General features: G+C 35.7%; 2 protein-coding genes and 1 long non-coding RNA gene across 3 annotated transcripts; 2 read left to right on the forward strand and 1 right to left on the reverse strand.

Moving 5' to 3' along the window:
* Nucleotides 1-3,107: 3,107 nt before the first annotated feature.
* LOC145796856 (uncharacterized) lies at nt 3,108-6,436 on the reverse strand. The gene is made up of 2 exons (XR_014337464.1): nt 5,966-6,436; nt 3,108-4,960 (listed from the first exon to the last, which is right to left on the reverse strand). It is a non-coding gene; the product is annotated as an uncharacterized LOC145796856 (long non-coding RNA).
* Nucleotides 6,437-17,234: 10,798 nt separating this feature from the next.
* LOC114316971 (receptor-like protein EIX2) lies at nt 17,235-18,713 on the forward strand. Its single transcript, XM_082885011.1, has one exon. It carries the CDS (start codon nt 17,235-17,237, stop codon nt 18,711-18,713), a length of 1,479 nt encoding a protein of 492 aa, XP_082741137.1.
* Nucleotides 18,714-18,846: 133 nt separating this feature from the next.
* Nucleotides 18,847-20,007, forward strand: LOC145797627 (uncharacterized). The gene has a single exon (XM_082885012.1). The coding sequence runs from the start codon at nt 18,847-18,849 to the stop codon at nt 20,005-20,007; it is 1,161 nt and encodes a 386-aa protein (XP_082741138.1).
* The last annotated feature ends 6,159 nt before the right edge of the window (nt 20,008-26,166 follow it).

The following is a 26,166-nucleotide window of genomic DNA, read 5'->3' on the forward strand; positions in this document are numbered from 1 at the left end:
GACAAGTTAACATATTGTCGAAAAATTCTGTGATGATTTTGGAGTAAATTGACATGGTGCCATTACTTAATCAATTTTTATTAGTTGAAGTTATAGGATCCATTACTTTTCGTTAGGATTATAGAAACTATTTAATAAGTGTTAAGTGATAAATGATATAAAACAATACTTTTAAAATTATTAAATAATCACTCACATATATCATCATCCATCATTGACACAAATGTGATTTGATTAAGTGTCTATTGATATTCAATTAACGTAATCTTTTGTAGGGATATAAAGTACTGGGCTAGGCTTCTCTCCAGTCCATGATTGGACTGAAGCATACGGTGGAGGTCCACTATTTAATGTGTAGAACTCATCGAGTATTTTATCCTAATAAAAAAACATGTTGATTGGATATCGATAGGTACTTGATCAGATCAGATTTCTATCAATAGTAAATATAATTTTCAAAATAAATTGTTGACAAAAATCTGTCTGATCAAATATCCATCAATATCCCATCAACGTGATCTTTTATAGGGATAAATTACTTAACGATCTCTACACATTGAGCGGTTCAGATTATCAAAACATGACTCGTGGTGGGCCCAACAACATCATCTAGTGCTCCCTAAAGTACTCAATGAGCTCCATATATTAAACAATTCGAATCATCGATGTGAGTTCTGTGATGGACCCACAGAGACCCAACAACACCCTCTAGTCCAATATGGACTAGAGAGAATCTTTTCCCATTTATTTTATGGAAAGGAAAATTGTTTTAAAAATGTACTTTGATTTTTTTTATTATTAATTTTATTTTGTTTTGGAGAACGAATTTGTTGTTTTTCAATTATTTCATTTCATTTTTTCATCATTTTAGAATTGGGTTAGTCTTTTCTCAAGTTCAAATATAAATTTGAAATAATCTGAAGCACTCATGGAGTCTATCATGGGTTCCATTTTGATTATCCATACTATTTATTTTGTAGAACCCTTATTGTATATCATTATAGAAAAAATTAAACCAATCCGATGATCGTAACATTTTCATCTTATCATATTTGTATCTAAAAAAATAAACGACAAGTATATTTATGAAAATAGAATTCATTTTTTAGAGACAAACACGATAAAATGAAAAATATTACAATTATTGAATTAATCTAATTTTTTTCACAGATGATCTACACGGAGAATTTTACAAAATGAACAGTTCGGATTATCAAAACGGAATCTGTGGGGGGCACCACTGGCCCCTCCAATTCTCTTAAGTTCAAATTTAAATTTAAGAGAAATCTAACAACTTTTTAGAATTTTCCTTCAATTGATTTTCAAAGAGGAAAGAAGGCAAAAAGACACAAAAAGTCTATGGTCCAAAAAAACTCAACAAGAAAGAGAAAATGTTTGAGATCTTAAAAAATTCTTATATTTTGGATCATATAGTATGATGTTCACTTTTAATTTGTTACACATCTAATTATATAAGGCTTAAGCAAAAGGAAAAATGCTAAGAAAGACAACCACATCATTATAAGTGAATTTATGAATTTAAGATTATGGGTCTCTAACATTTCATAGAAGAAAGTATCCAAACTATTAGATCAATAATGTACAATTACACAAAATTTTCTGGAACCATAATTTGAATAAATCTTTACCTTTGATAGAAAATTGTGAATAATTTTCTGAATTTTTTATTTTTATTTTTTACTTTTACTTTGCAGAGCCACTAACGAAATAATGCAATGTGGAGAGCCGGCCCTGAGGCAACACCAAAAAGTTGCCCCCTCGGGCCTCGAATTTTGTGTAAAAATTAGGTCCCCAATTTTAATTTGGAGAATGTTGATTTATTTAGTTCTTTGTTTTTATTTATGAACCATTTTGTCCTATTTAATTGGCAAGGAATATTTTCCTTTGATTCGGCATGTGTGGAGTTTACATATTTATCCTTTTATGAGATTTGGTATGATTTCTTTTTGTTGATGTTGAATGTGTGGAATTTACATATTTACCCTTTCATAATAAGGAATGTTGAATGAAGTGGACCAAAGTGGACAATACCTAATCAAATAATGTCACACTAACTAAATCACAAACACAACACTGACCCAAACGACAACAAGCTCCTATGGTGTGAGGCATCAAAAAAAATAACATGTCAAAAGGCAAAATATAGTCACGTTCATTGTTATTATTCACGTATCACTTACACTTCACATTTGACGTAACGCAAACCACCAACTCAAACGGCTAAACAAATATGTCAATTTACTTTTTTCATTTAAAAAAAAAAAAACCCACCCGAGATTACATGCATGCATCAATGCTTGTCTTTATTAGGCACTAAATGAATAAACAACATCAGCATTCCACAAATGACATGATGGATTGTGCACATACTATCTGCAACATTGCAACTTCAAGCTCACAAACATTTACAACCACACAAATAGGACCATAGCAACCAATTTCATCAGATGCCTAACCAGAATCACATAATTCGTTATTCCCTTTTTTAATTGTTCTACTTTTTTTTTTTTTTGATCAGCAAAAGTGAAACTTTATTGATGAAAAAAGATTTACAAGCGGAAAAACTTACATCAATAAAGAAGGGAGGTGCAACAAGCATCATAACTACACTTCACAATCCCAACTAGGTTGGCACCAAGAAGGTAACACAATCATATGCTAGCACTACACCCAAGATTGGTGGGGATCCAATCAACAGACTAAAAAAACAAAAAACAGTGAACAACCAGCAAGTAACACCCAAAGTAAACACCCCAAGAAAAATACTGCTCTTCAGCAGCAGCTAATGATATCAAAGTGCACCCAAATTAACATAACCCCCCACCATGTAGGTAATCAGCAACCTCAACTGGAACCAGCAGACTACTGGCATCAGCAAAACGTTTAAAGAAAAAAATCAGAACAGCTATGCATCAGCAGCAGCATCACCCATTAACTCCATATCGCAAAATCTTCCAATTAGACAAACAAGCAGCCACTCACATAGATAGCCAACTGATGGTGCTAAGCAAAACAACTAAACATAGCTTCTGTTGATGGACACTAAACTTAGACCATAGCATTTAACCTCCAATACTAATAGAGCATTCAAACAGAACTAAAAAGAGCATCTGTTGCTGGACACCAGGCTTAATCCATAGCATTCATCCTCCATTACTGATACAATGTTTCACCTAGTATATGCCTTCTTCCCCTCATAAGCTATATACATCATCAAGCCACACAGTAGCATAGAGCAACAAGTCTCAGAATAGCATATAGTAACAACAATAATAAGTCTACCAAAAACAACATATAGCAGTAGCACAATAATTGTGCTATCAAAACCAACCCAGCAGCATAAACAACACTAAGACAGCAGCAACAGTAGCACACCAGCACACACCATTGTCTTTGGGTCAATCAATAGCAAGACAAAACAGCCCCATGCTACCATCGACTCCACCCTATAGCCATCAACCACAACACTAGACCTCAGTAACTGCAACAGAATTGAGTAGAGTCTTAACTCCCAGAACAAGACAACTGAACCCAGCAGCGACTTCAACTGATATGCATGTTTCAAATTTGTTGTAGGTTATAGATAAATTCCTGAATTAAGAAAGAGCACCCATTGAAGTGATCCTTGACCCAGAATGCCACCCTTGCCTTAATCAAATCACAGAAGTCATCGAGCCAAACTTGCCTTCCACTAAATATTACTTCATTCCTGAGTTTCCAAACAAACCACATGATTGCCAATGGAATGGCCTTCCAGATTCTAGCTTCAAATTTTCCTCATTTAAACCCCAACCACCAATGAATCAAGCCCTCAACACTACCAGGCAGTACCCATTGCAAACCCCACCATTTCAACAATCTAGATCAAACTTGCCAAACAAAGGGACACTAGAGTAATACATGGGAAATTGGTTCCTCCTCATTTCTACAAAAAACACAGTTAACTGAAGCATTTTGATTTAGCAATCCAATCTTTTGTAGGAAGACAGCAGTTTTTAATCTTCCTCTCCATGTCAACCAACAAAGGAATCGAACTTTCGATGGAGCCAGCTTGTTCCATATCAGACCAGTGCACACCAATGGAATACTAGGCACATACATTCTCAAGAGGGAGGCTACACTAAACTGTTGTGAAGAACATGCCAACCATTTCAAACAGTCCTCACACCCTACTGCCCCCAACTCAACCTGACTCATGAGTGATACCAACCTAGCTAATTCCTCAACCTCTCATGCAAATAATGATCTCCGAAAATTCAGATTCTAGTCCTCCGATAGTCTTCTTCTTTCAATTAACACACTCAAGGTTATCTCCTTTTCTGTTGACAAGCTATACAGCCTCGGAAACTCCAACCAAAGACATTGTTGCCCAATCCAATGATCACACCAAAAGTGAATCTTACTCCCATTTCCCACAGTAAACTTGGAGTTGTTAAGAAAAATGCTCAGCAATTGAGGATTGGATTGGCCTACACTTAATATCCCACCCTATAGTTTAGAACAAGAATCTGCACAACATGAAATGGTGACCATCTTCCTCCACTAAACTGATACCTACTGCACAGAACTTTCTTCCACAATGAGGTATCTTCAATCCCAAATCTCCACCACCATTTAGCTAATAGGTAATCATTTACATCCTTTAGCTTTCTAATCCCCAAACCACCATGTTCTTTGCTGATAGTGATCTCCTCCCATTTTACCATATGGATCTTTTTCCTTAATTCAGTCCCATCCCAGAGAAAAGCTAGCCGTAAGCAATCAATGGTTGTAATCACTGATTTAGGCATCTTGGAAATGGACAAGTAATACACAGGGAGGCTAGACAACACAGATTTTATGAGAGTCAGCCGACCCCCAATGGATAGTAGTTTCCTTTTCCAAGATGCTAACTTGGCTCTCACTTTGTATTTAATATAGCCAAACAATGACAAGCATCCTAACAACCACAACATAGCAAGCAATTACATTTTAGTTCTCCTAAAATGGAACCGTACGAGCATCTATTTCCCTAACTGTATTCGACACGAGGTTGACTATGCAACCTGCAATTCATATCATAACCTTAACGCAACGTCTACTATATATCATATGTCCATTATCGTAATGCAAATGCATGACTGTTGCGCCTGCATGGTCACATTGTACTCCACACATTACAGTCAAACCACGACACTTACGCATCGTGCAATGAAACATTAAACACATACCAATGGGGGAATGGCCAAAGTGCCACAGATTGGCTGTCATATTCCAAACACATTACTAACGTAACGTCCAACTCCATCAAACTGACACACCCACGATTATATTGGGCTAGACGACAACAACATCAATATAATTCACGCAGTACGACACCAGACATTAACAACACACTATCTCGTGGCCTCCCAAACACATTTTCCAAATGATGCAACAAGAGAACACCATACTATCGTAGACATGCTTCAATTTTCACACAATGTAATTCCACATTAAACCAGAATTAACAATCAAGGGAAAATATTGTAGCGTATTTGCCGACGTAGCAGCGAAATTAACATACATGAACTAAATGAATACCATACCTCCAACCCGGGCATTTTTCCAATTACAAATCGACAGCATAACATCCTCATCCATGATTCATTCCTAAAGTAATAACCACAACTCATACCAACAAATTCCAGTTATTGTGATTTCCAGTTATTACACACGTCACCATACTAACCAGAAACAACAGAATACCCAACATAATCTTACACATACAGTGTGACTCCAATGTAACGTTGAATCTTCACAACATAATTTTACCTAAGTATAGCATGACACGTTACATTTAACAACATAGGGCATGCAATGACGAAACAAACCCCAAAATCAATAACCTATACAACAACAATGTGGAATTCGATGAAACAAATTGGAACTAACATCATCATTTACATTGTTAAACAATACACACCTTCGCCTTTCATTGTATTTGTATGAACTTGCTGCAACGTCGTGGTCAGCGTATATAAAACAGATCACTTACATTGTGTCTGTACTTAACTATATGGATAAGAAGTTGCCAAACCCTCACTGGGCTAGAGTAATCAGCTACTGTTGAAGGTGGTTCGTCAATGAAGAGGCTACTGCAATTAGGGTTCTAGCCAACAAATCAAATGTGGAATTTGATGGAACAAGTTTTCCGAGAACACTTAATAACATCTAGGGTTCCAATCAACTAACATGGTAATGTCTCTAATGTGGGAACGTTTCTTGTCGATGTTTCCATATGAAGCTCGTAATATTCAATCAAAGATGAGGGAAATCAAAAAATACCTATAGTGCTTTTATGTAAACAACTGTAATTTCACGCACAGTAAAAACCTACAAGCGCCCCCTATGACACACATCAACACGCTCGTGGATGAGGCAGATGTATCAATCCGCGTGTTTTAGGACTTTTCGGTTCAACAAAAAATTTGCAAGACTAATTAGTGCACAAATTCATAAAATGAGATTTATTGGTGCTTTGGTTAATTGAAAAGAAATAATTATTTTCTTATAATATTTATTTTCACGTTTTGTTCATTAAAAAAATGATGAAAATATATTATAATTAGAATAATTATTTATCATTGAGAGAATATTCTATAGAAATGATGAGGAATGACCATTTCATTCAATTTAATTTCATTTCAGTAAACCAAACAACTCATTATTGTATTAGTAGTTTAAAAAGAAGAGTAATGTTAGGATACAACCACTTAACACATAATGGGACACATATGTCTCATATGTGGTGAGATTCACGTGGTATATGGCCTACATGTGGGACCCACCTTATGTGAGACATATGTGTCTCATTCTGTGTTTGGTGGTTATGTTCTTAGACCTATTGTAAAAATAAAGTTTCACTATTTTTTTTTTAAAATAATTGAAGTGGTGAATTATTTACTAGTAATGGATGATTATTTGTTAAATGTATGGATTATTTATAGAATATTATTGACTATACCAGTTACAATTACCTCTTGAGAAATACTTTTTTTAAACTGAAGTTGATCAAATTTTACATTCAATCAATTATGTCATAAAAAATTTAAATAAATTAATAGCGTTACTCATTGAAAATGTTGAAAATCTATTTCAATAATTATGATTTATATCAATTATAAAAATCTTATGAAATTGCTAAGAAAATACAGTATTATAATTATTGTCAAAAAAATTATAATTGAATTAGGGAGCCACTATTACAACTCTATTTTACTCCAAATACAATGTATTTTTTGTCATTATACGTAGAAATGAGTGCATTTACAGCAAAGTAGAGTGAGAATAATAACTATGTGTATTAAGGACAAATGGAGGAATGTATTTGGAGCAAAGTAGAGTGAGAATAGTGGTTCTCTTAAATTATTCACTAATATAATATTTTTAAAGTTAGATTTATTAATTAATATTTTAAATAATTTTCATATATAGAATAGGTAAAAAACTAGTAATTTTAGTTATATATATATGTAAGTAAATTTTGTGTTAGAACTAGTAAAATAAAAAAAATCTCATTTTTTAATTAAAAAAAACAATATATATTTTTTTAATTATGTATAAAAGTCTCATTTTTTAAAAGTCTCAAGGCCGCCTGAATCTGGGGTTGGTATGTCCTGACCCTGATTTGTTGATGAGGTTGATGTTTATGGATGGATTAGTTGACTCGTCTCAAATAATTTTAAAGTCGTGGAAATTATTGTCATGTACCTTCTAAGTCGGTGTTGGTTGTTTTCAATTGTCAACATTTTGAATGTATCTTTAATTTAGCAACATTTAAAAAAAAAAAATTATTTAAAAATTTATCTGGAATCAAAATGTATTGACAAAATTGATTTTCCCTATGACTGATAAAATATTAACTTTAAATTTATGCTCTATAATCTATTTTCCAGATTAAATTTTGCAGATAACTAAAATTATTCAACCAATTTGTCATGTCCTTTTAAAGAGTGAATTATATTAGTGGTTCTTACGTTTTGCTATTTGTTATAGTATTTTTTCAATTTCATCTCTAAATTCTCTTTTTAAAAATTTTATTTTTTTAATAATAAAGTTTAGAACTAATTTCTTATCAAATTTGTTTTCTTAGTACTTATTTTATTGAAAGATTTTGAGACGAGTAAAACTTTCATATGATATATGAAAGTAATAAACATAATACAAAGATGATAGGGAAAAACTATATATTTGTCGATATCTTCCTATTATTATTAGTTAATTTGCTAGATTATAGTATTAATTTAGAATCCAAATGATTTAATTCAATATCCATAACTTTAGTTATATTCGACCATTTTTTTGGTTGAGTAACCTATATAATTTTTTTGTTGGTATATAATGATTAAAGCTATCATTTGTTATATTTTTTTTTAAGTACAATTCAAATAATTTGTCATCAAATTTTTTTTCTTTTTTTCTTTTTATAAATAAAATGGATTAAATTATTTTCTTATAACATTTTTATAATCCTTTTTTTATCTTGATTTTTTTTTTGGTTAAATATTGCACGAACTATGCAAGTATTATTCAAGTTATAGATAATGATTTATGCTTTGATATGATATGTATGTGTCATTGATAGAGGAGATCAAAGGTAGAGAGTTGCTGACATAATCAATTAATGATTTATTTGAGAAGTTCTTTTTATGAGTAGGATAACAAACTTATATTAAAAAAAATTTAAAATTACTTAGAAATTATAATTAAAATTAAAATGTGAGATTTATTCATAATTAGGTCTTACAATAATAACATAAATCACTGATTTAAAAGTCTAAGTAAATTTATGATAACTTATAAAATTTCTCTCTTTTAATGCTTTGTTTTTGTCTTTTTTTTTCCCTGCATGACACTATAGTCTGATACAAGTTATTTACGTTATCAAATGATCGTGATACTATTATCCCCAACAATCTTTATAATTAACAATTTTTTATGCATATCAAATTTTATTGTGAAATTTTATGGATTGATTATTGTTAATATCTACCAAGATGGCCTAACATCATAGTTTGCCGCTATTAAAAAATAATTCAAGATTAGAATAATTTATTTATCACATAAAATATATACAGTTTGTTTTTTCATGCATTGCATGGGTTGCTGTTAGCTAAGGACAAATAAAAGAGTGAATTTGGAGTGGGTAAATTACAAATACACCCTATAAGGTTTACTTAAAATATAGATTGGTTCCTGTGGTTTAAAAAATTACAAATACCAACTTATTAGAATTTTTTATTTAACATAATTAACTAAAACAATATAATTCATAATTGCTCTCATATACAATAATAAAATTACGTAAATTATTAATTGAGACATATTTTTAATATCATTAAAAACTGTTAATTGACTTGATGATTTATTAATAAAATGAGTATTTGTTATGAAATTATAAATCTCAGAGGGTGGAATGTAATTTTCAAAAGCACAGGGGGCGATTCGTATTTTAATCAAATCTCAGGGAGTGTATTTGTAATTTACCCTATTACTTAATATTTTAAATAATTTTCATGCATAAAATATTTTACTTTTTAGATACATCTAAGTAAGATGCATCTAAAAATATATATAAAAAAAATGTTTAAAATTTTTAAAATATTCACTAAAACAAAAAAAAATAAGAAAAATAAAAAATTCAATTTTTAAAAAACTAAAACCAAACCTACTGAGTAACTTTAGTTTTACATATATGTAAGTAAATTTTGTGTTAGTAACTCATTTTTTAATTAAAAAAACAATATATATTTTACAATGATGTATAAAAGTCTCAAGGCCGCCTGAATGTGGGGTTGGTATGTCCTGACTCTAATTTGTTGATCAGGTTGATGTTTATGGATGGATTAGTCGACAGACTTGTCTGAGATGATTTTAAAGTCGTGAAAATTATTGCCATGTACCTTCCAAGTCGGTAGTGGTTGTCTTCAATTATCAATATTTTGAATAAAAATATCTATAATTTAATAATAGAATATCTTAGTAATCTCTGTAAAAAGTGTTGTTTTAGACATGTGAGAGAATGAGATAATTTTCTTGTAACTAAAAAAAAAAACATTTAAAAAAATTATTCAAAAATTTATCTGGAATCAAAATGTATGGACAAAATTTATTTTCACTATGATTGATAAAATATTAACTTTAAATTTATGCGCTATAATCTACCTTTCAGATTAAAAGTAACTAAAATTATTCAACTAATTTGTCATGTTCTTTTAGAGAGTAAATTATACTAATGGTTCTTATATTTTGCTATTTGTATTATTTTGATTTTTATATTTTCAGTGAGCTCAATTTTAATTTTTAATTTTTAATTTTGTATCAATTTAGTTTAGTTGATAATATCTTTAGTGCTTTTAATAGAAAATAATCTTTGAATTAGTTGAGATTAATCAACTGAATTGAGTAAATTTATAATTTTATCTTTAAAAATATGACACATGCCACTTATCTATGTATTTTTTTATAAAAAAATATTAAGAATTGTAATCAATTAGATCAAATTAAAACAAATTATAAATTTAAAATCAAATTTGAGCCAATTGACATTATAATAACCAAAATGACACGGTAGTTTGTTCCCTTCTATATTGCAACTGGAACTTGCATTTCCTGAATGGAGTTTTATACTGCTATAAGATCCACCATCCTGTGTGATCCGATTTCCAATTACATTGTCTTGTGTGCCTTTGAGAACTAGATGAAGTTCAATATGAGGAAATTCTCCACTATTGGACTCCTTTTAGTTGTTTTGCTTTTCAATGAAACAACATTGTCCTGTTTGCGCACCTTAGCGTTGCACCAACGTGTAGCATAAGTAAGGCAACGTCTCAATCCATAGCTTGCTTGTAGCATAATGTAGTCCCTCAATGGACTTAGTTGTTGCGGATCAGGGGCACACCAGGGAACTCAAACAAGCAATAACACACAAGATTTAACGTGGTTCGGCAAGTCGCCTACGTCCACGGGCAGCGGATTCACTATATTGAACAAAATGGTAAGAATTACAACACTCTCTGTAATTCTCTCTCTCTCTTTGCTCTCTAAGCTCACACCTCTCTGTTATCTCAGCTGTACATCTCAACTCTCCTTAGCTTCTCTATATATAGAGATTACAAATGCAAGAGCTGGCTGCCAGCCCATTGTTGTGCTTTCGGTGACTTTCCAGATTGATGCTTCACATGGCTTCTCATGGCCTCATGGCCAACTCACATGGCCTCATGGCTTCCCCACCATGTAGCTGGCTGCCACTTTCCATCACATGGCCAGAATCTGTAGCCAATATTCAACAAATCTCCACCTTGGCAAGGATTCTCTTATCCAACATAGTGATCGAGCAACACTGCCATGCACCCGAAGGTGCTCAGTTCCGAGAGATGTTGACCAAGTCCAAACAATGTTGGAACTTGATCCCAGAAACTACCTTTGTGAGCATATCGGCCGGATTATCTGCAGTATCAATCTTTTGAAGCAGAATATCCCCTTCATGCACAATTTCTCGGATGAAATGGAAACAGACATCAATGTGCTTGGTGCGGGCATGATGAACCTGGTTCTTTGCCAAACAAATGGCACTCTGACTGTCACAAAACACCTCAACGTGCTTCTGAACAATTCCCAAGTCTTCAATCAACCCATGTAGCCAAATAGCTTCCTTAAAGGCTTCCGTCACTGCCATGTACTCTGCCTCTGTAGTAGACAAAGCCACCGTTGACTGAAGCGTTGACCTCCAACTTACCGGCCCTTTAGCAAGCGTAAATAAATACCCTGTTGTTGACCGGCGTTTGTCTAAGTCACCAGCATAATCTGAGTCCACATATCCTTCCAAATTCTGCCCGAGTCGGTTATCTCTCTCGAACTTCAATCCCAGATTGACCGTGCCATGTATGTACCTTAGGATCCATTTCACTGCCTGCTAGTGATCTTTTCCTGGATCATGCATATACCTGCTTACCATACTCACAGCATGCGAGATGTCAAGCCGTGTACAAACCATAGCATACATTAATGCACCAACTGCATTTGCATATGGAACCTGTGCCATATGCTTCCGTTCTTCTTCTGTGCGTGGAGACAACGAAGCACTAAGCTTGAAATGAGGGGCCAATGGTGTACTTACAGCTTTGGTTTTCCCATTGATGCCAAATCTGTCTAACACCTTTTTCAGATATTGGGTTTGTGTCAGACAAACCGTGCCCTTCTTCCTGTCTCTCTTGATATCCATGCCAAGAACTTTCTTTGCTTCTCCTAAATCCTTCATTTCAAACTCCCTTGCTAACTGTGCCTTGAGTTTGTCAATCTCTACCTTGCTCGTAGATGCAATCAGCATATCATCTACATATAAGAGCAAATAGATGAAGGAACCGTCGGGAAGCTTACGGAAATATACACAATGATCAAATTGACTTCTTGTGTATTTTGTCTCCATCATGAACCGATCAAATCGCTTGTACCACTGTCTCGGGGATTGCTTCAATCCGTACAACGATTTGTTTAGCTTACAGGCCCAATTCTCTTTTCCAGCAATTTTGAAACCATCTGGCTGGGACATGTATATCTCCTCTTCAAGATCTCCATGTAAGAAGGCAGTTTTGACGTCGAGTTGGGCGAGCTCGAGATCAAACTGTGCAACCAAAGCTAACAAGATGCGAATAGACGTGTGCTTCACAACAGGTGAGAATACCTCATTGTAGTCTATTCCTTCTTTCTGAGCATAGCCTTTAGCTACCAATCTAGCTTTGAATCTGATGTTGTCTCTGCCTGGAATGCCTTCCTTCTTGGTGTAAACCCACTTACACCCAATTGCTTTCTTGCCTTTTGGAAGTTGCACCAACTGCCAAGTCTGGTTCTTATGAAGTGACCCGATCTCTTCATCCATAGCCTCCTTCCATTTGACACTTTCTGCATTATGCACGGCTCCTTTGAAAGTGCAAGGAACATTGTCTTCAATGATTGGAAGTGCATAGGCTACCATATCGGTCATCCAACTGGGTTGCTTAGTAACCCTTTTTCCTTTCCTGATTGCAATGGGTTCTGATTGTTGCGGAGCCTCTGGATCTTCATTTTCATCTGAACTCTCTTCAGAGCTATCCTCTGAGACTTCTTCAGGATGGTTGATTGGCTGACTAGTCTTTGCTGGAGTCTCAAACTCCACCTGCACTGACTTCTTCAATGCTTCCTCATTCTGTTGAGGATTTGGTTGCTTCAGCATTGCAGACTCATCAAAGGTAACGTCTCTTCTGATGAGAACTTTCTTTGATTCAGGACACCACAGTCTGTATCCCTTGACACCGTCACCGAAGCCCAAGAAGATGGCTTTCTTGGCTCTTGGATCCAACTTAGATTCTGTAACATGAAAATATGCTGGACATCCAAAGATACGTAACTGATCATAATTAGTAACTGGGACTCCTGACCATACCTCCATGGGAGTCTTCCCATCTAATGCTGCAGTAAGTAGTCTGTTGACAAGATGACGAGCATAGTTCAATGCCTCGCCCCAAAATGCCTTGCTCAATCCAGACTGTGACAGCATACACCGGACTTTCTCCACCAAAGTGCGGTTCATGCGTTCTGCAACTCCATTCTGCTGCGGTGTTCCAGGAACTGTGAAATGTCTCACTATCCCTGCATTCTGGCAAACCTCAAAGAAGGGATCTGATGTATATTCTCCACCATTGTCAGATCTGAGCTTCTTGATCCGTCTGCCTGTCTGGGTCTCAATCATCTTCTTCCACGTAAGAAAGATGTCTAAGACTTCATCTTTGTGTTTCATTGAATAAATCCAAACTCTTCTAGAGAAATTATCAATGAACGACACAAAGTAGTGTTTACCTCCCAACGAAGCATTCTTGGAAGGACCCCATACGTTGGTGTGGACGTAGGCTAGAATCCCTTTGGTACGGTGAATTGCAGTACCAAACTTGATTCTTGTTTGCTTGCCCAATACACAATGCTCGCAGAACTCAAGCTTCCCCGTCTTGGCGCCTTTCAACAGGCCTTGCTTTACCAACCCTTGTAAAGCCTTCTCACCGACATGCCCTAGGCGCATGTGCCAAAGTTTGGAAGTGTCTGATGCATCATCTTCTGAGCTGGAACTGGTGGAGACAACCACTCTCCCTGTGACTGTAGAGCCATCTAGGAAATATAAATTTCCCTGTCGAGTACCCTTCATTGCAACCAATGCTCCTCGAACAACTTTAAGGACTCCACCTTCCATGGTTACTCTGTAACCTTTGGAGTCTAAAACTCCCACTGAGAGGAGATTCTTGGTTAGATCTGGTACATACCGTACATCTTCAAGAATTCTGATTGTTCCATCATGGATCTTCAGTTTAATTGTTCCAATCCCCTTTGTCTGGCAAGCTTGGTCGTTGCCCATCAGCACAACTCCTCCATCGAACTCTCGTAAGCTCGAGAACCACTGCTTGTTAGGACACATATGGAATGAACATCCAGAATCTATTATCCATTCATCAGACTGGCCATATGATGAAACTGTGAAGGCTCCTCCTTCATCATTATCTCCATCTCGTGCAATATTCACCTTCTCTTCTGTCTTGTCTTTATTTGGACAATCTTTTGCCCAATGCCCCTTCTGGCGACAAGCTGCACACTCGTCTTTTGCAAGACGTCTTTTGTCTGAAGGTTTCCCCCTGGATTTTGAGCGAGACTTTCCTCGCCCTGTATTTCTTCTGTTATTTGTTCTGCCTCTGACTGTTAATGCCTCGGATGTTGAGTCCCTGTTTGCAGACTTATCTTTCCTTCTGAACTCATTGTTCACCAAGGCGTTTGCAACATCAATATACTTGATCTTCTCTTTACCGTATAGTAAAGTAGTAGTGAGATGATCATACGAGTCAGGCAAGGAATTTAACAATAACAGTGCTTTGTCTTCATCACCAACTTGATCATCCAAATTCTTCAAATCCGTAATAATTTTGTTGAAGTTATTTAGGTGTTCGTTCATCGAAATACCTTTAATGTAGTCGAAACGAAACAACCTCTTCCTCAAGTAGAGCCGGTTCTCAATGCTCTTTGTCATGAACTTATCTTCCAGCGCCTTCCAAAGCTTCTTCGCAATATCATATTCTGTAAAGGCATACTTCTCCTCTTGTGCAAGGCAAAGTCGGATGGAACTGCAGGCCAGGAGATTCACCCTCTCTCATTCTATCTCGTCCAGGTCATCTGGTTTGTCTCCCAGAGTGAAGTGCAGGTTCATTTGGACAAGCATATCCTTAACTTCGCATCTCCACATGCCGAAGTTGCTGCTTCCATCGAACTTCTCTACCTCGAACTCGGCATGGGACACCGGGGTCCAATGCCTAGAAGTGCTTGTACTGGCTGAATTACTTACAGACTCGGTTGATTTAGATTCTGCCATTTTTTAGAAACTTCAATTCAAAAAACTGACCGTACAGATGTGTCCGGAATACTCCAAATAGTTGGGAAACACTATTGGATCGTCAAAAACGGACTCCGAATGGCTCCGATCTGGCAAAAACACTTTGTACGCCTCAGATCTGCGGCTGCACCATAGCCGCGTCGCATCGGATTTTTCCTCAAGTGATGACGTGTCCGCCACGCGTCGATGACGTGTCTGCCACGTGTCGATGATTGGACGCTGACGTGGCGACCACGTGGCAGCCCCTGGCTGACAACTGTGCCACGTGGTGATGACGTGGCGAGATGACGTGGCGCGCGTGTTGATGGCGCGTGTATGGCACGCGCTGTTCCCTCAGTCGTCGTCCTCCTTGAACCACGCGTGGTGGCGCGTGGATGCGATTGGGATCACGCGCCGGGTGCCTGCACGCGCGTGTGGGCGCGTGCCGCGATTGGGACTCACGCGCCAACTTCCAGGGGCGCGTGAGGGCGCGTCCGGCCTCCGTTGGGTGTCTGCTTTATATTTCTAGACTCCTCTCGGGGAGTTCTTCCTCCTGGTATGGTCAAAAGTGGATTTTGAGCACTTCAAAATCTGGGCACTTTCGGGAAAAATTCGATTTTTCGCAACCCGAGCTCTGATACCAATTGTTGCGGATCGGGGGCACACCAGGGAACTCAAACAACCAATAACACACAAGATTTAACGTGGTTCGGCAAGTCGCCTACGTCCACGGGCAGCGGATTCACTATATTGAACAAAATGGTAAGAATTACAACACTCTCTGTAATTCTCTCTCTCTCTTTGCTCTCTAAGCTCACACCTCTCTGTTATCTCAGCTGTACATCTCAACTCTCCTTAGCTTCTCTATATATAGAGATTACAAATGCAAGCTGGCTACCAGCCCATTGTTGTGCTTTCGGTGACTTTCCAGATTGATGCTTCACATGGCTTCTCATGGCCTCATGGCCAACTCAGATGGCCTCATGGCTTCCCCACCATGTAGCTGGCTGCCACTTTCCATCACATGGCCAGAATCTGTAGCCAATATTCAACATTAGTCAATACGTAGCTTTATGCCTTCATTCGATAGCCCACATACGCGGTGTTGTTTTCCAACCGCTTAGCTTAAGCCACGGGATCCCCTCGTGCAAGGTTGAACCCAAACCAAGCACTAGAGTTGGCACACGAGGCCTTTAGTGGTGCCTTGATAGCCCATTCGATCCAAAACGAGTACCAAAGATACCATATTGCACGCGCAGTGCCAACATTATTGCACCGTCCACGGGGCTCCCAAACCCACGTGGAGACCCTAGACACCCCTCTAGATGCCTAAAGCCCGCCCTTGAGTTGCCCTAAGGTTGCTCACTTGAAGCCCAGTTTGGGCGGGGAGGTAGGTAGGTAGCACACCTTGCCCCCTTATAAATGCTTGTTAAGCAATTTTCCTTCTGGCAGGAGGAAACATCATGCATGTCCAAGGAGTCATAATGATTTTTCATAATTTTCACAAATTGAGAAAAATCACGAAACTTGGTTGGGAAAACACTTCCCCTAAGACCTATCTCCAGTAAAAATTTCAGTCCGAAACTCCTTTGTTTGAATGCCGAAACAACTCGCCAAAAGTCTGCACTGTTGGCTGCCACTGCTGGCTGCTGCTGCTGTATTTTGCTGCTGCTGGCAGCGCTGGTTGGCTATTGGCATAGGCTGCGGCTTTGCCGTTTGCTGGCTATTAGTGGCCTACATGCCTTGGGCTACTTGGGGCCAAAGTTAGGCCACGTTGGGGCACTTCCAACGGCCACTTTTGAGCACTCAAATGGCCACACCACCGCGAGCAAAATGTCACGGAGTTAGCCTTGCAAGGCAACCCGTGACACATGGCCAAGATTGTTGCAGTTGGAAAGGAGTACAATGTGATGAAATTACTGGCCACGTTGTTGGGCTTGATCTCGGTGTAAACTTCTACGTACGCGAGTACAACCCTGGTGTTCCGTTAGTGGCTAATGAAGTGCACTCTTGCTTGCTTCAATTGAAATATCTGAATCACTTGGACTTGAGCAGAAACTCTTTTCACGGAAGCCCAATCCCAAAGTTCTTTGGATCGATGGCACGACTAAGGTATCTCAATCTGTCTTATGCAGAGTTCAGTGGAATAGTTCCCCATCATCTCGGAAATCTTTCTAGCTTGCGTGTTCTTGATATTAATAATTGTAAAGTAACTTTAGATGATTTCACATGGGTTTATCGTCTTTCATCATTGCAATACCTCAACTTGAGTTACATGAATATTAATCGAACGCAAAGTTTACTCAAGGTACTAAACATGATTCCTAGTCTGCTAGAGTTGCATTTACCAGGTTGTGGACTTGATAACATTCATTTAACTCATATGCATGTGAATTCTACTATTTCTAATGTTCAATACTTAGACCTTAGTGATAATTCATTTGAAGGAGAACTTCCGAGTCCCCTTAGGAACATGACTTCTTTAAGATTCCTTGATCTTCAAGGTAATCAGTTTAATTCTTCTATTCCTCTCTATCTGGAAAAGCATAAGAGCCTTGAACATCTCAATCTTGGCTACAACGCATTTCATGATGTTAGTGGGATGTTGAGTCTAATGTCAAATCAATGTAGTTTGAGATCATTTGATATGAGTGGCAACAGATTTGACAAAAAGATGTTCATTTCTTATGGAATTTTGTCCAGTTGCACCATGTACAATTTCGAGACATTGTGTTCAAGTGATAATGGTTTCATCGGTCATTTACCAGATTGGTTGGGACAGCTTAAACATTTGAAATACCTTGATCTTTCAGGGAACTTGTTTAATGGTTCGAATCCAAATTGGTTGGGAAGAATGTCACCCTTGCACAATATAGTCCTCTGTGCTAATCAATTTATTGGGGTCATCCCACTGTCGCTAGGGAACCTATCAGCCTTGAGAGTACTAGATCTTTCTTACAACAAGTTAAATGGGACCATTCCTGTTTCTATTGGACAATTATCAAATCTCAAGATCTTAGATCTCTCTTCTAATTCACTGGAAGGCATAGTACTTTCTGAAACTCATTTTGCCAACCTCTCAATGTTGGATGAATTGAGAACAAGTTATGCATTCCTGACATTGAAGGTTAGATCTGATTGGATACCTCCTCTTCAATTGAAATCCATTGTAATGGGGTCTTGCAGAGTGGGGATTCAATTTCCTCAATGGCTTCAAACACAAAAGAAAGTTATTGAATTGGATCTTTCCAATACTAGCATCAGGAACCTTCCCCAAATGGCTTCTTGACATGCCTCTTCGGACATTAGATCTCTCTCATAACCATATCAGTGGACCCATTCTGAAATTGCCTTCCACTTTAGAATTTGTTTGGCTTTCCCATAACTATATCTCAGGACCTCTTCCACAAAATATTGGTGATATGGTGCCTACTTCGCTTACTTTGTCACTAGCTGACAATTTGATAAATGGTTTGATACCCAATTCATTGTGCAAAATTTGTACTTTGAAGGAATTAGATCTTTCTAAGAATATGTTATTTGGAAATCTTCCTCAGTGTTGGGGGGATTCAGGGGAAATCCCACATCTATGGGTTATGAAATTTTCATCTAACAAGCTTTCAGGGATTATTCCAAGCTCTATTGGACATTTGTCTAGACTGGGATGGTTACATTTGAATAACAATAGTCTTTATGGAGAGCTTCCTATGGGTTTGCGAAATTGCACAAGTTTATTAGTTTTGGATCTTGGTGAGAATGGATTCTCTGGAAACATACCTGGATGGATTGGTGAACTAGAATCCTTGAGAATTCTGAGACTACACAAGAATATGTTTAATGGCAAGATTCCTTTACAGTTATGCCAACTATTAAGTCTCCAAATCATAGACCTTGCAAACAATAACTTGGAGAAAACCATCCCTCGCTGTTTTGGCAATCTCAGTGGTATGGTCTTGTATGAACATTCAAGACTTGAGTATGGGCAATGGTTTTCTGAAAACATGATGCAGGACATGAAGGGAAATGAACTTGAATACAGCACTACACTATTATATCTAGTGAACATGGATCTTTCGAGGAATAATCTGACTGGAACGATCCCTGAAGAGCTTTCACTTCTTTCAGGTTTGCTTGGGCTTAATTTATCGCATAATAATTTGACAGGAAGCATTCCTAAGAAGATCGGTGGCTTAAAGTTATTGGAATCTCTTGATTTCTCTAACAATCAACTTTCAGGCACAATTCCAGAGAGCATGTCAAATTTGAGTTTTATAAGCCACTTGAACTTATCATACAATAACCTCTCAGGACGTATCCCAACAGGTAAGCAGCTCCAAACTCTTGATGACCCTTCTATTTATGTTGGCAATAGTGAACTTTGTGGAGCTTTTGTACCGAAGAAATGCTTTGATGACGAACATTCTCAACCTGCTAAGCCATCCACAAGTCATGAAGAAACATGTGAAGGAGATGTGTCTGAAAAGGTATGGTTTTACTTGGTTATAATGAGTGGCTATGCCACAGGGTTATGGGGAGTTATTGGAGTTTTGTTGTTCAAGAACTGGAGACATGCTTATTTTTGATTCGTTGATATGATCAAAGAGAATGTACTAGCAGCTATAGTAGTGAGAGTGGCTCAATTTAATAAGTAGAATGGCAAGTGAAATCACAATGATTTGCTTTCTTCCCTTCTCTCTCTTTGTAGTGTTTGCATGGGTGGGTGGGTAGTTGTAGTTGTTTGAGTGCACTTCTTTCTAGTTTTTTCCCAGAATAAATTTCATGTTACTATATGTATAGCCTTGAAGATTATTTAGTTGTTGGGTTGACTCTAAGTAGTTGTTTTAATCCATATATGTGAAACTTGGTTGCTTCATTATTCTATGTTATGGAGTTTTATGGTTTATGGTTTGTTCATTGTATATGTCATAATGAATTTAGGAACCAGGTAGTTAGACACAGAAAAGACCAAAAAAATAGTTTTTGGTCTAAATTTAATATGTGAGCTTTACTGCGTAAGAGTTAAGAATTTGAACTAGAAATTATTTTTTCGGTTTTTTTTTTTTTTTTAATCTTTTAGTTTTTGTATGAGTTGTTGATTTCTAATGTTTTTGATCTACTATAATACAAATGAGAGAGATTATGATCCACAACGACTTATCATCACGACCATCTCGCTACCACTATCTATCATCTCTGTTAGATGGCGTTTATATTCTTCAAACAAAAGTTGGTGACATAGCACTTGAATTTCATTTGAAATTTTATTTTATTCCGAAACTATCTCTAAAATATCAATTAGACCGTCAAACTTCATTTTATTCAAGAGTTTAATTGATATTTTGAGATAGTTTGAGGGATAAAATGAAACTTCAAATGAAGTTTGGGTGCCATATCAATAACTTCCGTTTAATCATATATGATAATTGATGGTGAGAGTAAAATTAATGCAAAAACAAATAATTCAAATACAAAATTGATATTTTAAAATAACAGAGATTAAATTAATTTTTAATTTTTAATAATAATTTAGAAGTCAAAATAATATTTTTCTCATACATTTATATCAAGCTAGTTGTTGAATGGCTACTCCTTGTTGTATGGTTATGACTTGTATGTTTTTTTACTGTAAACGTATTTGCACAAAAACAAAATAAAAATACAAAAATATGCATAGAAAATTAAAAGTGTAATTTTAATTCATTCTAAATATGGTAAGGATTATTCAAAATAAATTTGTGCACATATATAAATCTGAATTGGACCATTAGGTTAGGGTCTCTGAAGCCCACAAAATACTAATTTTATAGGGTGCTCTGTGTATAGTAACCTTGAAAAAAAATTAAGTCGATTCGATAACCATAACATTTTTATTGTATCGCGTTCATCTCTTAAAAAATGAATGGTCTATTTTTAAAAATATACTTGTTCATTTTTTTAGAGACAAATATGACAAAATAAAAGGCTACGATTATCAAATAGACATAATTTGCTTATGAATGATATACATACAAAACTCTATAAAATGAACAATTCGAATTATTGAAATAAAATCCATAGGAGAAATTCAATATATTTTTTCCCTGCAAATTTTTGTATTATATTTTTGTGCAAGTAACTTTTTTTCTTTTATGATGCTAGGGGAGTGTTATGTCTAGTCATCTGTTACCACTGGACTAATAATAAGACCACATAAGATAATGAATTCCACTATTTAAATACAAGGGTAAATCATACTTACATTTTCTAAGATTTAGTAAAAATATAATAAATTTTGTAAATTTAACATAATTACGTTTACCTCCTTTAAAGTAATGTTAAAGTGACTAAAACTATTATAAATAATAAATAAAGGAGAAGGATTCCTTCCAGTCCAAAATCTAGACTGTAGGGCACTGTTCGGGCTTCATTTTGATAATTTGAACCGTTTATTTTGTTGGGTATTTTGTATATTTCATCCAAAAAAAAAAAGTTGATCAGATAATTGTAACTTGTTTAATTTTTTACTAAAAAATAGACAACAAATGTGTTTTTAAAAATAATCATACATTGTTTTAGTGACAAACACAATAAATTGAACAAGTTATACTTATCAGATTGACTTAATTTTTTTGTAGATGAAATACACGAAATATCTAACAAAATAAATTGTTTGAATTATGAAAACAGGACCCATAGTGGGCTCCACGAGCTTAAATAGCGCCCTTTAGTCCAAAATCTGGACTGGAGGGAATCCTCCTCCATAAATAAACATTGAAATAAAATATTGAACTCCACATAAAATGAAACCCACACATTTAATAATTTTCTCACTGAATGTGAAATTTTTGTATTTCAAATTGTGATCAAATGATGTGCATTAAAAATTTTAGGAGAAATTATAAATGGGTAACTTTGACAAAATAATTAAAAACACTTGGAAAAATTTATGAATTTAATAAGTAAAATTTATAAACTTCACCATTAACTTGAATTTTTTTTTTTCAACTTTGAACTAATTTGTTAATTCCCGCAAATTTATATCTAATATTATTGTTTGAAAAAATAAAAAGAAAGAAAAGACTATATTGCTTTAAGAATCTATCCCGATAGAGGGGGAAAGGAGGAAGAAGCAAATAGAAAGTGGGTTCGTCATTTTCTAATGTATTGATGATGAGGTGACTTTGATCAGTCCATTCCTCCATTGGCTGATCATAGCTTCAACCCCTCTTCTACAACCAAAGACAGAATTATATCAAAAATTAACTCAGAGACTTATTAAACTGAATAATTTGATTTTTATATTTTAAATTTAGGTTTAAGACACTTATCATTTTCTTAAGATTTATATATAGAAAAAATTAACAAAATTTTATATGAAAAAATTAAATTAAGAAACCGAATTTAAAGTATACGGATACTAAATTATTCAATTTAAAATTATAATTTACTTTTCTAAGAACGCTATGATTACAAATTGAACAAGATAACTACCACACATATAAAAATGCTCATTTATTTTATGGAATAAAAATTTTCAATTTGTCTTTCGCACTATTACTTAAAATTAAATTAAATTTTGATTTTTTTAATAATATTAATTTTATATTTAAATTATTTGATTTTAATCAATTTTATCCTCTTGTCAATATAATCAAACAAAAATTACTAACATGGCACGAAAATTTTATTTAAAATTTCATTTTACCCCTAAATAATTTCTAAAATATTAATTAGACTTCTAAATATATATAATAAAAAAATTAATTTAAATATCTTATAATAATTATCTCCAAAAAAAATATGAAAAATAAATTTTAAATAATAAACTTATTGTTCGTTTGCTCTGTTAAAACACAAGTTACTCATGTGGCCCACAATACAGGTGCAAAACAAAAAAAATTATTAAATGGTTTAGGGTTGTCTATCAATTACTAAATGCCAAGCTTCCTTGTTGTCTCATGTTCTAACAAAAAGTTGCGGATCCCACCCATTAAGCTCAACACTCCTGAGACATCATCAAATTATGTTTCAGAACCACTAAATAACTTATCCAGCAAAATCATTTTCTTTGAATGAACAAAATCCAAGATGATGACAGGAGTATTATTCTTTCATATTGAAAAAAAAAAAAAAAAAAAACTTAAATATAACGGTAGTGCCACGTTTTTTGGCATCACCATGTAATCATTTTTTAACTTTCTTCATGCATACGTGGTATCTAAAACTGCTGATGATACTATATCAATAATATCACCATTAACCATTAAACTAAATTTTTACTCTTCGGCAACAATCTAAGTTCTCCCCACGAGAAAGAGGGAAATGAGGAAGCAAGTCTGAAAGTGGGTTGTGGAGTCTAATTTGTTGGCAGCACTGCAATGCACAAAATTGTGGTATACAAAACAGAAGCCCTCACATGATATGTGGGACTCATCCTATTAGCAGATATTTTAATATTATAATGTGTTATAGGTTTGATTTTCTTTTCTTTCGCTCTAAGTTTTCATTTTCTTTCTCTTCAAGTCTCCAAGTCAAGTCAAGTTTCCGAGTCTTCCAAGGAAATTGCCCACTAATTTCCTTTCCTATTCTTATCCACTAAGTTTCTTTTCCTCCAAGCCACTTGCCTACCAAGTTTCATCTTATATAAATTGATCTAACTTCTTATCTTGGAAGGGAGAAGGAGTTTTTGTTGCTTTATTATGTTTTGTGTGAGATTATCAGGCAAATAAAAAGGGTGCATGTGATAAAACTTTGGGTTCAACCAATTGCGCAATATTGGTGAACCATACGACTTAGTCGGGCTGTTGTATCCTGGGGGCTACAAGTCAAGGTTTTTTTGGCTGCACGGGTGTGAGGCTTTGCCTAACCGCAGAGGGCTTGAATCTCCTTAAAGAGAGCGAATTTCCCGCGTCTCAGCCCTTACAATAGCTATTGTAATTTTTATTATTTGTATTTTCTGATGTTTTATTTGTAATTATCACCAACAATTTTAAGGAGATTCAAACAATAAAATTCATGGAACCAGTATTGGAGAAGCCCAACGAGAATACCGGTAATCTCAACAAGCCCTTCCGGTTCAAGGGAGCCCATTTCAAGAGATGGAAAGGCAATGTGCTTTTCTACCTCAGTCTCCTCAAGGTGGCCTATATCCTGACCGAGAAAAATCCGAACAAAGTCCCCACTAAAGAGATGACCGACGAGGAGTATGCCGCTCATCTTGAAAAAATCGAGAAATACAACACAGATGAGTATAAATGTCGATATTATCTTTTGAATTGTCTTTCAGATCAATTTTACGATTATTATGATACTACTTACACCACTGCCAAGAAATTTGAAAAGCCTTACAGAATAAATATGACACTGAAGGGGCAGGCGCTAAAATATATGCAGCAAATCGCTTTTTCCTCCATTAGATGATAGATGGAAAATCAGTGGTGGAGCAAGTACAAGATTTTCAGATGCTAGTGGCTGAAGTTAGATCCGAAGGCATCAAAATCGGAGACAATCTTGTTATGACAGGTAGGGGTGTGCGCGGTGCGGGTCGGTGCGGTTTGAGAGAAAAATAGAAACTGCATGGCGGGTGGCGGATTGATAAAAGTGTCACTAGAATTTGTCATTTTCCTTATCAAAAACCGGCGGTTCAGTTGGCAAATAATGGCGGATTTGCCTTGGCGGTTCGGGCGAATTGGCGGTTTATAAAAAATATAATTCAAATTACAAAACTTAAATCAAAGAGTAAAAAAAAGACGAGAGATATCATGATGTTAAGCATCTTGCGAAGGTTTCTTCTGATGCAGCAAGTGTAGCAACAACATGATAATATCAACGACTATGCCATCAGTTCATTACAAGCATCTGTGGAAGCTACAATAATCAAATACAATACATAAAATTCCCCTCAAGCAGTAATGTAATACTATATTCTAAGGTATAGAACAACAAGCAAACTTAAGTAAAAAAGAATTTTTAGAATCCTATAAAACATGATTTAATAGCGGTGCGGGTCGGTGCGGTTTGGAAAAAAAATAGAAACCGGCGGATTGATGAAAGTGTCACTAGAATTTGCCATTTTTCTTACCAAAAACCGGCGGTTCAATTGACAAATAATAACGAATTTGCTTTGGCGGTGCGGTACAGTGCGGTTTTGGCGGTTTCGGCGGTTTCGGCGGTATTATCCACACCCCTAATGACAGGTGTTATTGACAAACTACCATCATCTTGGAGGGAGCTTCAGAAGTCAATGCATTACAAGCAAAAAGAGATGTCCTTGGACACTCTAATCACACGGATTAGAGTGGAGGAGGAAGCACGAGGACAAAATGCGCTTATGACACAAGTGCATTCTACTACAAAGGTAAATTTAATTTCTGGAAATACTTTACCTAAAGGCCGATTTCATAAAAATAGTCACTTGAAGCCAGTTAAGAAAATCTGAAAAAATACTGGAAGACCACAAAATAAAAATTACCTGAGGCAAAAGAAATGGAACCAAGAACCCCCTTCACAAGATCTAACAAATGTGACATGTTTTGTGTGTGGCAAAAGTGGGCATATTACTCGAACTTGCAAATTTCGGAAACAACAGTTTTGACCACAGACTAATGTTACTGAGGAACCATTTGTGGTTATGATTACAGATATTTTTATGGTTCAATTTGTTGAAGGGTGGTGGGCAAACTCTGGTGCCAATAGGCATGTCTGCTATGATAAAAATTGGTTCAAAGATTTCACTCATTTTAATGAGGAGAGGACTGTTATGC

Source organism: Camellia sinensis, chromosome 8 (genome assembly GCF_055761805.1).
Source record: "Camellia sinensis isolate YWXY chromosome 8, ASM5576180v1, whole genome shotgun sequence".
Taxonomy (NCBI): domain Eukaryota; kingdom Viridiplantae; phylum Streptophyta; class Magnoliopsida; order Ericales; family Theaceae; genus Camellia; species Camellia sinensis.

Coding starts and splice junctions, on each gene's coding strand:
- LOC114316971 (XM_082885011.1), top strand. CDS start 17,235: ATGGCCACACCACCGCGAGCAAAATGTCACGGAGTTAGCCTTGCAAGG.
- LOC145797627 (XM_082885012.1), top strand. CDS start 18,847: ATGGTGCCTACTTCGCTTACTTTGTCACTAGCTGACAATTTGATAAAT.